General features: G+C 41.7%; 1 protein-coding gene across 1 annotated transcript in view; it reads left to right on the top strand.

Annotated features, from left to right (window-relative positions):
• The window catches only part of rab3da (RAB3D, member RAS oncogene family, a), a 34730-nt gene extending 22783 nt beyond the window's left edge, over positions 1–11947 (top strand). Inside the window, exons 3-5 of the mRNA XM_084319416.1 lie at positions 6720–6838; positions 9701–9825; positions 10016–11947. Of these exons, the coding sequence (XP_084175542.1) occupies positions 6720–6838; positions 9701–9825; positions 10016–10206 (435 nt within the window). The 3' untranslated portion in view covers positions 10207–11947. The remainder of the gene's footprint in view (positions 1–6719; positions 6839–9700; positions 9826–10015) is intronic.
• The last annotated feature ends 1354 nt before the right edge of the window (positions 11948–13301 follow it).

The following is a 13301-nucleotide window of genomic DNA, read 5'->3' as shown; positions in this document are numbered from 1 at the left end:
AGTGGAAAGTTTAATTCTCCTGGCTGAGGTGCGACATTATATCCACATTTTCCAGTTCACTGATCCAGCCAGGGTTACCAGTGACACAGTTCATTCTGGAACCTCAGATCCCCGCTGATCATGAGGTTCTACAGTATCGCGTTGGATCCATACACGTATCGATTTTTTCGAATGGTGATCAGGAATTGGAATATACCAGTTGGATACCATCTGATGTCAGGTAAGGACTCTATGTTATCAGTGTTAGGATAATCAGAGTAAGTTTGATGAAGTTATAAGCTGTTTTGTGAAATGTCTTCTTGTTTCGGTTTCACTAAAAGTCCGAGAGGAAATCAACAGGGCGATTATCCGCGCGCGGCCGTAATGTGCTTGCGTGCACGTATAATATTGATCATCTAGCGTTTATTTGAAAACTATTCATAAAAAGGCCGACGAATATCAACGTTGTGGAATATTCCACTAAAAGACTATTTTCATAGAATGCTCCAGAAAGAGCTGTTTTTTATCTGAAAACGGGGGCTTTTCTAACTGCTCTGAAACGGCAACGACGCGATAAACAGCCTTGACAGCACCGACTGGAAAATAGTCTTTGATAATGCGATGGGCAGATTAGACACATAGCCATAATTTAAAACATAGATTAGGCGATATTAACGTTAACATTGGCGCCGATGGTGGCATTCAGCCGGTAAAAAGGAAAACCAGGCTGACCGGCATTTCTCGAATATGTCCGGGGATAGAAATCTTGCAGGACATCCAGACCGGCACGAATATGTTCTAACGGAAACGCTGATTGGTACATTTATGCATATGTATTGGGAATGCCCTCCTGTTAAGATATTCTGGGAAGAAGTAACCACGCAATTATCAGAATTTTTATTTCTGACCATACCTGTACTGCCTTCTGTATTGTTGTTGAATGATGTTTCTCAGTTATCAACCTCTGTACATGTAAAGAGACACATTTTGTCCGGTCTCACGGCTGCCAAAAAGCTGATAGCATCACGCTGGATTCAACCGGATAAAATGTGCCGGAAGGTATGGGTTCTTACCTATCTCGATGTGATTTATCTAGAGATATCTACAGCACGAATTTTAGGTGTTAACACTTTGAGCGCCAGCCGTGTTTTCCTTTTTACCCCCTTGAATGCCACCATCCACTGCCAATGTTAACATTAATATCGCCTAATCTATGTTTTAAATTATGGCTATGTGTCTAATCTGCCCGTCGCTTATCAAAGAATCATTTTTCAGTCAACATTGTCAAGGCAGATTGTATTTTTATCGCTTCATTTTTACGTTTGATAGCATTTTGAAAATCACCCGTTTTCGGGGAAAAAACAACCCATGCCTATGATAATCTCCTTTTACTGGAATATTCCAGAACGTTGTCATTTGTCGGCCTATTTATGAATCGTTTTCAAATAAACGCTAGATGATCGATAGTATATGTGTGCGCACGCACGCTCGTGCCGTGCGAAGATAATCGCTGCTCTTATTTCCTCATGGCTTTTACAGTCAAAACAGCCATATCACATATCACATAAACGCTTATATATCCGTGAAAACGAGTCTGATTATCCTAACACTGATAACATAGATTCCTTACCTGAGGTCAGATGGTATCCAAATGGTTTATTCCAATTTCCGATCGCCATTCGAAAAAATCGATAATTGTATTGATCCATCGTGTGTACAGTATAACCCATATTCGCCGTGGCTCAGAGGCTCCAGAATGAACTCTGGTAGACCCCGGCTGCATCAGTGAGAAGTAAAATGTGGAGTCAGAAATCTGTTCTCCCATTCACTTTCAGTGAGTCCATTCCAAAAGGGTGATTTACCATCTGGGAGACGATAGGGGGCGCTTTTTTCACATCTGAGCGCCGGCGGTCCCTGGATCTCCAACGGTAGGCTCGCGTGATGCAATATGATTTCAGATCGCAAAAAAAAAAAAAAAAAAGAGAATACTCGTGACGTGGCATTCAACGGTCGGGGCGTAAACCCGAGAAAAGCCGTGAGTGGCATACAAAGTGTTAATGAAGCCAGCATAGCAATCTGCTTAGATGTGGTGGAGAAGATAAAGGATAGTATATGAACTTGTAATCCCTGGCGTTAAACGGAATAATGGATGGATAGTCCAAGAGGGGGTCCTGAGGGGGGGGGGGGGGGGGGGGGAAGGAAAGAGTGAGGAAGAGCAAGCAAGAGCATATGTGTTGTATTGTATTGTATTTATTATGTGTATATCTTTTAATCTACATTTATTTTGATTTAAGTACTGGACAGTCATTATTGTTATTATTATGTCGGTCATAGTCCTGTGATTTATTGTGGATTTCTACTGTTAAATGTATTGTGTGTCTAGTTTTATGTTAAAAAAGGGAAAATAAAAAACTTTTGTTCAAAAAAAATAAAGATTGGACGGGTTTCGGCTGTCCTAACTCGGGTGGGTAGTTCATTCCACCATTGTGGGGCAAGGACTGAGAATAGGCGACTTCTCTTCGATGACCCTCCCGGAGCTTGGATAGGAGTAGGTCTGAGGCGGCCAGAAGATGCAGAGCGTAGGGGTCTTGATGTAGTTAGACTTGACTAGGATGTACTCTAAAAATAATATTCCAATTATCTGATTGCCATTCCAAATATTGATGTCGATCGTGTTGCCAACATAATCCACCAAAGAACATGAACCGGGAGTGCTCCTCAATCCATGCGTTATAAACACTTGTCCTGCCCGACAAGGAAAACCCCGCCCGGACACTTTAGATCGACGCACAGCTCAAGACAGTGAGTTTCAAAGGATGTGCAATACCGGCCGCAAGGCGGCAGGCGGCGGTATTGGACGTTTGCGATCTCAGACTCATTCCCAATGATAACACAGGCTCCCTCGATGGATTATGAATGCGAATATCGAATAAAAGAAATAACGATAGAAAACCAGACTTTTCTTGGGTTTGGCACTCGACCGTCGGCGAGTTAACACGACTTTATTCGTGAGTGGCGTCCAATGAGTTAAAGAAGAGTTACAAAAATGTTAAAGAAAATTGGAATCTGCAGGTCGGGCTTTGATTGGCCAAGAAAATTGGCCAAGAAAAAATCCACCCGTGCACCTCTAGTGCAGCCATATATTTTCAGAGGCAGGACGGAGGGAACATACTGTAGCAAGAGTTATGGATGTAACTAGGGCTGACCTTCGAAGCTTTTTTTGGCAATCGAAGCTTCGGGGCCGAGCTTCGATTTTAATTCGAAGCTTCGATTTAAAAAAAATTAAAATAAAAAATAAATGTTTTATCTTATGTTGTGGGACTTGTACAGCACTTTGGTAAACTTTGTTGTTTTTAAATGTGCTCTATAAATAAAGTGGATTGGATTAATTAATTAAGTAGCCCCTTTCGTGACTGTGACGCAGCCAACAAGGTTTCACTCGGCTGTGTGATTTAATTCAAGGTGGATCGCTGTTGTCATTTGAACAACTTCAGATTTCATGGGAACTACCAATCCCCCAAATCAAGAATGTTTAAGATGAATGAAGTAAGATTTTGATTATTTGAAATATGGCCTGTGTAGACTAAACTATGCACAGAATTATGTCAGTCTACAAGGTCCGGATTCTACATGGTCCGGCAATGTAGACCTTGTAGACTCCACTACAGACCAATTATCAGTGAATGTTCATGCATTTTTAAGAAGGGCTACTTCCACAAAAAAACAAAGAACTCACCAAAACATCTCAGTAGCACCTTATCTAAATGTTCTATTTCATATATGGAGATTCATATTTATTTATGTATTGCATGCATTTCTACATTTTATTTCCTATTTTGTTTATTCAGCCCAGTATCTTTCTTTCTTATGTGTGGAATTCTACAAGGCATGTAGGTGTATGTGTTTGAGGATGATATCCTTCAAACAGGCAATAGTGATGATATAATTTGGGCAGTGCTGATCTGGGTTACTTTCCTCCAGTGTATTTGTCCCCCGGCCCCACCCAATGGCCCCATGCACACACACACACACACACACACACACACACACACACACAAATCGAAGTAAAAAATAAAAATGAAAATCGAAAAGCGAGAGACTAAACCTAACGCTCTTGTTGTTGTTAGCTTATATGCTAACGTGAATGGGATCGACCATGGCATTGCGGCTAGGCTAGCTACCATAGCAGTACAGCAGCTAGTTGAATGGATAAACGTTATTTAACATTGCAGAATGGGTACAATACAATACGGCTCAATACAAACAGTTGTTAAGGGGGGGGTGCAGAGTCATCAACACAATGTACCACCAAGAGTGGAGAGTTTATGTCTCTCAAAAAGCGAGAGACTAAACCTAAAGCTCTTGTTGTTAGCTTACATGCTAACGTGAATGGGATCGGCCATAGCATTGCGGCTAGGCTAGCTACCATAGCAGTACAGCAGCTAGTTGAATGGATACACGTTATTTCGATGGCACAAGCTTCGAACATAAAAAAAATCGAAGTAAATTTTTATTTTTAATTTTAATTTTTTTTAAACTTCGATTTTTTTTTAAATGTTCGAAGCTTGTGCCATCGAACAAAGCTTCGAAGTATTTAAGACAGCCCTAGATGTAACAACGGCTCTGATAGAACAAGAGTTTAAATGGGTGCTTTGGTGTTTGCATGGTATTTATAAAAGAAACAAAAAAAGCAGAAAGGTCTAGCATTTGTCACCGTTTAGGAGCTGCTTTGGCACCGGAATCAAACAAATAAAAAAGTATACCCAACCTTTAATATAGAACATGTTTCCAGTTTTACACAATGTGACAACAAGAGCTTGGGGAGGAAAAGATAAGACATCATTCAGAAGGTCAATGTGTCTCTTAGCTTTACGCCGTGCTGCTGGCCAGTATATCCTGGTGTACTTCCAGGATGTGTGAATATCATAGCCATGAAGAGAGCGATTTCCCTCTGCGCAGAGAGATTGAGTTAATGATTCACCTTTCTGCATCTCAGCAGTGTCCAGAGTTAACCATCTGAATTATTCTTTTTTTTCCCTCTTTCCTGTGCACACTGTATTCCAACTAAAATGGCAGATTTTTAGGTCTAAGCCTATACCATCCCTGGGACGATATTGTCTGGGTTTTATGGTTTTGTGTGTAATGTGCGTGTGCACACACTGGTTAATGTGTGTGTTTTAAATTATCAGCAGGAATGCCTGAGAGACAGCTGCTATATGACTATGGGAGCTTTGTGCCATCTCCATGGTAACAGACAGAACACAGGGGGTACACGGGACAATGCCCATGACACCCATAGAGCACAATATAGATTATATAGTAGGCCTACTATGGTCACATTGGTCAGCCCTCGTGATCCGTTTGGGACAGCCCCAGTGTAAATGCTATTAAATGTAATTTGTCCCTGTGACGGGGCTGGCCATACCTTGTGCACTGAAAAGGCTTTAAAACACAACAAGAAGCTTTAGTGTCCATGAAAGAAAGTTACAAACACATCCGTTTGCAGGTATAGGCCTTTCCCTCACACACTTGATTTAAAATCCAGGCTTGGTTGATTGACTAATCAAGAACACCTGCATCAATTAACTCCTGACCAATCAAAACATAATGATAACACAGTTACTGTTTATGATTTGAAATGAGTATTCATAGTATTCTCATGACGTTTCATACAATATGGTGCAATGCCACAGCTCATTGGCCACAATTGCCATTTAATGATGATCACCTGCTACTTGATTACAATCATCTGTTTGCGACAAAGATGTCTGTTTGAATACAAACCAGTCATAACCAAGAACTTTCTCATACAATTTACAATAAAACGTGTCGGTCTCTCATTCACTGTCCCCCAAAATAGGTTTAGAGATTTTCTTGACTGTTGTATGCTGCTGTTTTTAAATGTTACCAGCATGAGTTGTTATGTTTCCAGCATACAGCAGGCAATAGCATTGCATCTTTTCCACTACATACAATTCATAGTATTCGATCGCAGATATCTTGGATTTCAAACGGGTGATTATAATGAAATGGCAGGTGACTGATCATGACAACCATGGCCAATGAGCTGTGGCGTTGCACCATATTGTATGGAAAAACACATCATGAGGATACTAGGAATAGATAAGCAAAGAGCTTCGTGTCACGGTAGATTGTAATTAAGCAAGAGCTCACGACAGGCCATGGTATGGTCCTGGTATATGGTAATTTTATCTCAAGGGGTGTAGTTCGTCATATGCCACAGCCTGAAGTGAGCTATTGCTTTTAACGGTTACCAATTCCATGGCAATATGAATGTAAGTCACACTCCACACACGTAGCATTTCTACAGGGATCTCCGACACACAGTCAAAGATGGTACTGTATAAACGGCAGACCAGTTTACTGACCCAGGGCTGGTGTTGCTGATCCCAGGTCTGATTAGCTTGACCCAGGGCTGGTGTTGCTGATCCCAGGTCTGATTAGCTTGACCCAGGGCTGGTGTTGCTGATCCCAGGTCTGATTAGCTTGACCCAGGGCTGGTGTGGCTGCTTAAACCAGCCATCCCCATCACCACAGTAACGTTAGGCAAAAAAAGAAATACCTCAGACGTGGAGTGATACTGACGTGTGGAAAGGATATAGAATCATAGCTGTGGTTATATGCTCATTATACCACAGCTATGAACCAATCAGATTGCTTGACTTGAGCTACCCGTTTTGTAATATCACAATAATTACCATTTCTATCTGTGTTTCCAGGACACAGCGGGGCAAGAGCGCTACAGGACAATCACCACTGCCTACTACCGAGGTGCCATGGGCTTCCTGCTAATGTATGACATCACCAGCCAGGAGTCGTTCTGTGCCGTCCAGGACTGGTGGGTAGAACGCCATGTTGAAATTATGTCATTTTTATTTTATTTATTTCACCAGGAAGTCCCATTTGAGATTCAAAATATCTTTTCCAATGGAGACCTGGCTGAATATAGCAGCAGTGGTTACACAATGAACACATGAAACAGACGGTAGAAACACAAAGTGGTCAAATATACAGCACCTTGCATGGTTGCTTGAATTTAATTGATTGAATTGAAAAGCGCTTTGGATAAAAGCATTATATAAATGCAGTCCATATGGCTTACAGTAAAAATGTCATGCTGTCACAAGTCTCAATCAGGATCAGAAACACGAACATGCATCTTACATCTTCTGGTGGTTAATTAGTTCCAGTGTGGTTTCTGATATGACACACAGTGGTGAGTTAGTGGTGCAATATTGGTTATAAAAACGAATCTAAAGTGCATCAAGGAGAGTTTGCCGTGTTCAGACTGATGGTTGATACAAGACCTTTTGTGTCTTGTATCAACTGGAGGTGGACATTTTTCAAGAGGAAGATGAAATACGGGTAGTGTGTGCTTATCTTTTGTGGTTATGTGCTAATGGTGGTGAGTGGAGGTTTTGTGGTTTAAGGGTAAGTGCTGAATGGAATGTCTGGAAGTGGCAGTGATCAGTTAGATAAAAGTTGTCCTGTAGAAAATGTGTCTTAAAGTTGCTTGTAACTGTTGTAAATTGTTGCCTACAGGAGGCTAATGGACACATGTTGTTAACATTATTGCTAGCCACTATATCATAATTTTTGGCTAAAGGATGGCATACAAATTTATATATCTCTATTTTGTGATAAATATGATTTGCAACGTCGTACCACACCGCTCTGCTCCACTCATCAGAGCAGATGGAGGAAGGAAGCCTGTATAGGCCCATCCCATCCCTAATGTCCCTAGTCAATTGCCTGTTGACTCTCAATATATCTGGCTGGGACACTACATACATAAGCTCAACACATCCTACAATTCAACCTCTTACCTTTGGATGTCCTCAAGCAAAGTTGCTTAATTTGCTGAACTAATTGTGGCTTTCTTGTTTGTAAATTTGACGAGTTGTGTTTTGTGTTCTCCATGGCTATCCAGGTTAATTAGGCATTCTATTTGCAAAGCCAAATGTGCTTGTACAAAAGGTTGGAACACATCAACATTACGGGAAATGCGCTTACTGTTTTCTCCAGAGTCAAAAGCACCTCTCCCAGAGTTTTAAGCTAGGTTATTGGTCTGTATCCGCTTCCTTCAGTTCAGTTCATTTTTATTTCGGATATTGGACACATAACAATGACGTTTTACCAGCTGCTATTGCAGCATTGTCCAATTGTCCGAAAAGGGCTAGGGAGAAGCACTAGGCTTGTCGGGCCCTACCCCTGAAGACTTATGTTGCTGCTAGCTGACATCACAGAACATGTTCTGACTTGGCCCCAAATAAAGTATCGAGCTTCAACAGAGCACGGCAGATGGCAACATATCTCTGTTAACAAAACATGGATTATTATGGTAAGGAGGAGTTTCAGTAACATTCACCTTTCCAAAAAACGTATAATGTCCGCATACACAGTATAATGTGCCGTATGTCTCCCGTCATCTCACCAGACCAAACATTCACAACATTCACCTTTCTCTCTGGGGGCGACAGTAGCTAGGTAGAGCAGTCGTCTGGTAATCCGGAGGTTCAATTCCCGCTCCTCCCGGGCAGCGTGTCAAAGTGTCCTTGAGCAAGATACTTAACCCCTAATTGCTCCCAAAGTGCACCTTGCATGGTTGCCTCCGCCATCGGTGTGTGAATGTGTGAGTGAATGGGTAAAATCTGAGGAATAAATTGTAAAGTGCTTTGGATAAAAGCGCTATATAAATGCAGCCATTTACCATTCTCTCAACAAAAAATAGGGCAATGGGGGGGGGGGACGGGACTGTCGGGCTTCAATTAAAATACAAATAGTTATATGATTGCAGTAACATGCCCGACTGCTCCTGTTACCCTCCCGCCTGAATACTTTTACCAACGGATTTCCAGTTCCGCGTTCGCGTTCTGATTGGCCACTGAAGTTTTTGGTCGCGCCAATTGTGTGACGCCTGTTTCTTTCATCGGTTAAGCTTAGGCACTCTTTCGAAGTTGGTTAAGGTTAGAGTTTGTCTTAGAGCAGGGCGATAGAACACCAGCCCTGATTCCAAACTCTAACCTTAACCAACGAAAGAGTCGCCTAAGCTTAACCAGTGATAAACTAGGCGTTAGGTAGTTTGCTGCTGTTCGAGGCGGAAATGGCCGCGTCACGCGATTGGGCGCACATGTCACATGACCAGAAACGTCAGTGGCCAATCAGATCGCACCAGAAACGTCAGTGGCCAATCAGATCGCAGTACGCGAACGTGGAACTGGAAATCCGTTGGTAAAAGAATAGACGCTACCCTCCCACATGATTCCACACAGTAATGTGGTAATTATTCCAATCCTGGTAGTGGTTGGGTAGTGTAGAGGTCTAAGCACTCGCCACCGCAGAGACCCAGGCTAAATTCCCGGCAGCGGTACCTCCGACTTGGTCAGACGTCCCTATGAACACAATTGGTGGTGTTCGCCGATGAAGTATGAGTACTGATCATTGCAACAGTGACTCATACTGGGAGGGGATCTGGGGGAGATGGCGTGAACCTCCCAGTGAAACTCCTAGCTGTCAGGTGAAAAGAAGTGGCTGGCCATGTATCGAAGGAGGCATGTGGTAGTCTATCTATACACCCTTCCCAAACCGACGGTAGGGCAGCGCAACAACCAGGAAGGGAATAGGCATAGCAACTAAATTGGGGGATGGGAGCAAATGAGTAGGGCAAAAGAAAAATATTTGTATTCCAATCCTTCCACAGGGCGACCCAGATCAAGACGTACTCATGGGACAATGCTCAGGTGATGCTGGTGGGCAACAAGCTGGACCTCGAGGAGGACAGACAGGTTCCTACTGAGGATGCCCAGAGACTGTCCTCAGAGCTAGGTAAGCACACACACACACACACACACAAATACAAGACATTAATAAATACACACACACACTTAGAACATAATTACAGTATGTCAAGTATCTACATCTATTATCTATTTTACCTGTCCTCTTCCTGCCTCCCTCTCCCACTCTGCCTTCACTTTCCACCTCCCTCTCTCTCTCTCCACCCCTCTCTCTCTAGGCTTCCAGTTCTTCGAGGCCAGTGCCAAAGACAACATCAACGTGAAGCAGGTGTTTGACAAGCTGGTAGATGTCATCTGTGACACGATGAACGAGAGTGTCAATGGAGATGCCAACGCCTCAGCCAATCAAAAGGGAGCTAGCCTGAAGGACGCGCCCCCCAGCAGCACCCAGGGTGGCTGTGCCTGCTGATAACCAACGCCTTAGACACACCGAAGACTGGTTACACACACACACACGCACGCACGCACGCACGCACGCACGCACGCACGCACGCACACACACACACACAATAGGTACATGCATGCATACTTGATGTCTTACTAGTGAAGCAAAGGCATCTCATCAACTAGCCATTACTGGTTGAAGTAATTATACAAATAGCGCAGCACATTCATAAAACACACACGCACACACACAGATCAAATTAATTGCCAAAGATCTAGCATTGTGAATGTACTCTACTGTATGATATAAGGTTTACTTTTATTGTTATGTCGATGCCTATGCTGGATCCTTGGCTCGCTGCATTTTCTCTTTAATCGTAGGGTGTCTGTCTCTACTAAGTTTGAGTGCCAATACTGTATGATCTGTTGTCTCTACTCGGCATGAGTGCCAATACTGTATGATCTGTTGTCTCTACTCGGTATGAGTGCCAATACTGTATGATCTGTTGTCTCTACTATGTTTTGAGTGCCAATACTGTATGATCAAAATGTAAATGTTAATGATCTGTTGTCTCTACTCAGTATGAGGCTGTCAATGCCGTCTTCAGTGCTCCCATGTACAGTAACTCTGACTCATGTACAGTAACTCTGATATGACTGTTATATTTGAGATTCCAAAGCAACTGTGCCTCTTGCCCGACTACTCTGCTTTTTTGGTTCCAGTTTGGAATCGGTGAATGGCATGCATTCAGTGTTGCAAGTGAGGTGAAAACACCACTGTGGGAATCATTGTGATTCAGTTGTATCATGCTGTCGCCCCCTTGTGGCTCCCATTTGAACCTACATCACTGTAATTTAATTTTTTACTCCCATCTGATCGTTTGAGGTGCATGTACAGTGTGCTGTGTTTTAAGATTGCCTCATGTCCTGTCGGCTCCGAGAAAGACCACAGGTTTGCTCAGTATACATGAATGTACTGTCATGTCAAATTGTACTTAATGCTTTTGAAAAGTTTGCACACATTTGTTTGTTCCCACTTCCCAGTCCACGAAGTGACAAGCCACAGGCCAAGACCTGTATAGAATCACCTCAGCAGCACATTATCACCGTAGCAGCACATTGGTATTCTTGCTACTTCACTTTTATGTGTAAAAGAAGGCAACGTTTAAGTCAACAACTGACCTTTATATCCGTTGTGTCAAAAGCCCTGATGATGGTCTATGGGCTGATCTTTTATTTTAATAATTTTTTTATATCTATATAAAGTTGAAGTATTAAGAATACCAGTGCACTCGGGGGGGTTTGTTCCATGTCATAGATACTGTTATGTGTACTGTCATGTATACTACTGTATATGCATACTGTCATTATACTATTATGTGTACAGTCATGTATACTGTTATGTGTACGGTCATGTATACTGTTATGTGTACGGTCATGTATAATGTTATGTGTACTGTCATGTATACTGTTATGTGTACGGTCATGTATACTATTATGTTTACTGTCATGTATACTATATGCATACCATCATGTATACTATTATGCGTTAAGTATCTCAGCAGTTATATGATTTTCCCTGTGTGTGTCCAGCCAGACTACCAAAGTTTCTCTTGAGGCTTAGTCCTGACCTGCACTAACTATTCTGGGTTTTGTTGTTTTGTTTTTTGTTATTTGTTTTGCTGGTAATTACCTATTTTGTTAGCCTTTTTTCTCTTTTATTGTATCCTCTGAAATTAATCGACAAGAATAAATTATAATATGGAGTCATGGTCAGTATTTTTCATTAATTTGTGTATATTCATTAAATTCTTCATTCAGGGTTACTTAAAACTGTCTTAACAAGAAAAGAAAAAAGTATTTCCCCCAAATACTGACATCATGTAGAATATATATATGCACTACATTTCATATATATATAGGTTTTAAGTAGAGATGTCCGATATTATCGGCCTACCGATATTGCCATTCAAATGTAATATCGGAAATTATCGGTATCTGTTTACATTTTATTTAACCTTTATTTACCCAGGCAAGTAAGAACAAATTCTTATATACAAAAGCAGCCTGACCAAAAAGCAAAAGCCTTTTATTGTCAAAAGTATGCATAATGTTGTTAATTCCACAACAAGAGATATATAATGTTAGTTACCTGAAATTATTTCGGTTTTTTTGGGGGGGGGGGGGGGGGGGGGACACCCCTGCATATATCGGTATCGGTTGATATCTGTATCGGAAATTAAGAGTTGGACTATATCGGTATATCTGATATCGGTAAAAAAAAAAAAGAGCCAATATCGAACATCCCTAGTTTTAAGCTATGTATTGGTTTTGTTGAAGCCGTTATGAGCCGTGTAATACATTCATAGTGTGTAGTTCCAAGTATCTATAGGCATGTTAGACTTTCTTTCAATGGAATTGGGTTTCTTCAGTGAGCGCTTATCCTTATCATTAGGGCACTGAAGTAGCTGGTGTTTTATTATAAATGACAGTCAGACATAATATAAGCTGTATATTTTTAACTCTCAGTGGCTTTTTTCCACTCGTAAAAATATAAATATAGATTTGAGGGTTGTGTTTATGGCGGTCCTCAATGTGCTCAGCATGTTGCAACATGTTACTTCCTGGTTGTTCTTCGATGACATCAGTGTTTCCCTCTAGTCTTATAAAATGTATAAGAGGGGGGTTACTTTCCCCCATGCTCATCAAGAACTACAGTAGCAGAAGGGTTACTGTGATATTTGATCTGCTATATTCTCAAAAAGTGTAGTTTCACTGTTTGATGCTTTATTTTGTCCTCACTGTATCGACTGTTTCAAAGTGACAACAATAAAGGACCCAAGTTTATTTCCTGTTGCAATGTTTGTTTAATGCAATTTACAGTTGACGGGAAATACATTTGGTACCTAGCAACACAATTCCAGTGAAACCGTCTGTAGAGTGGTCATGAATTGTCCCTTTTCTGTGGGACTTTGCCCCCCCAGGAAGTGCTTCTGCTTACAGGAAAAGCCAATCAGTGACGTGTTGGTCATCAACTCCCTCCTTCTCTGTGTGTGTAACTTGTGACAGTGAGGATAAAAGACCATGTGAGAGCCTTGTTGGGCAGAGATTCCTCACTGA

The sequence above is a fragment of the Notolepis coatsorum genome, assembly GCF_963971535.1.
Source record: "Notolepis coatsorum genome assembly, chromosome: 7".
Classification (NCBI taxonomy): Eukaryota; Metazoa; Chordata; class Actinopteri; order Aulopiformes; family Paralepididae; genus Notolepis; species Notolepis coatsorum.
The sequence above is the reverse complement of the archived record's forward strand: the minus strand, read 5'-3'. Positions and strand labels throughout refer to the sequence as shown.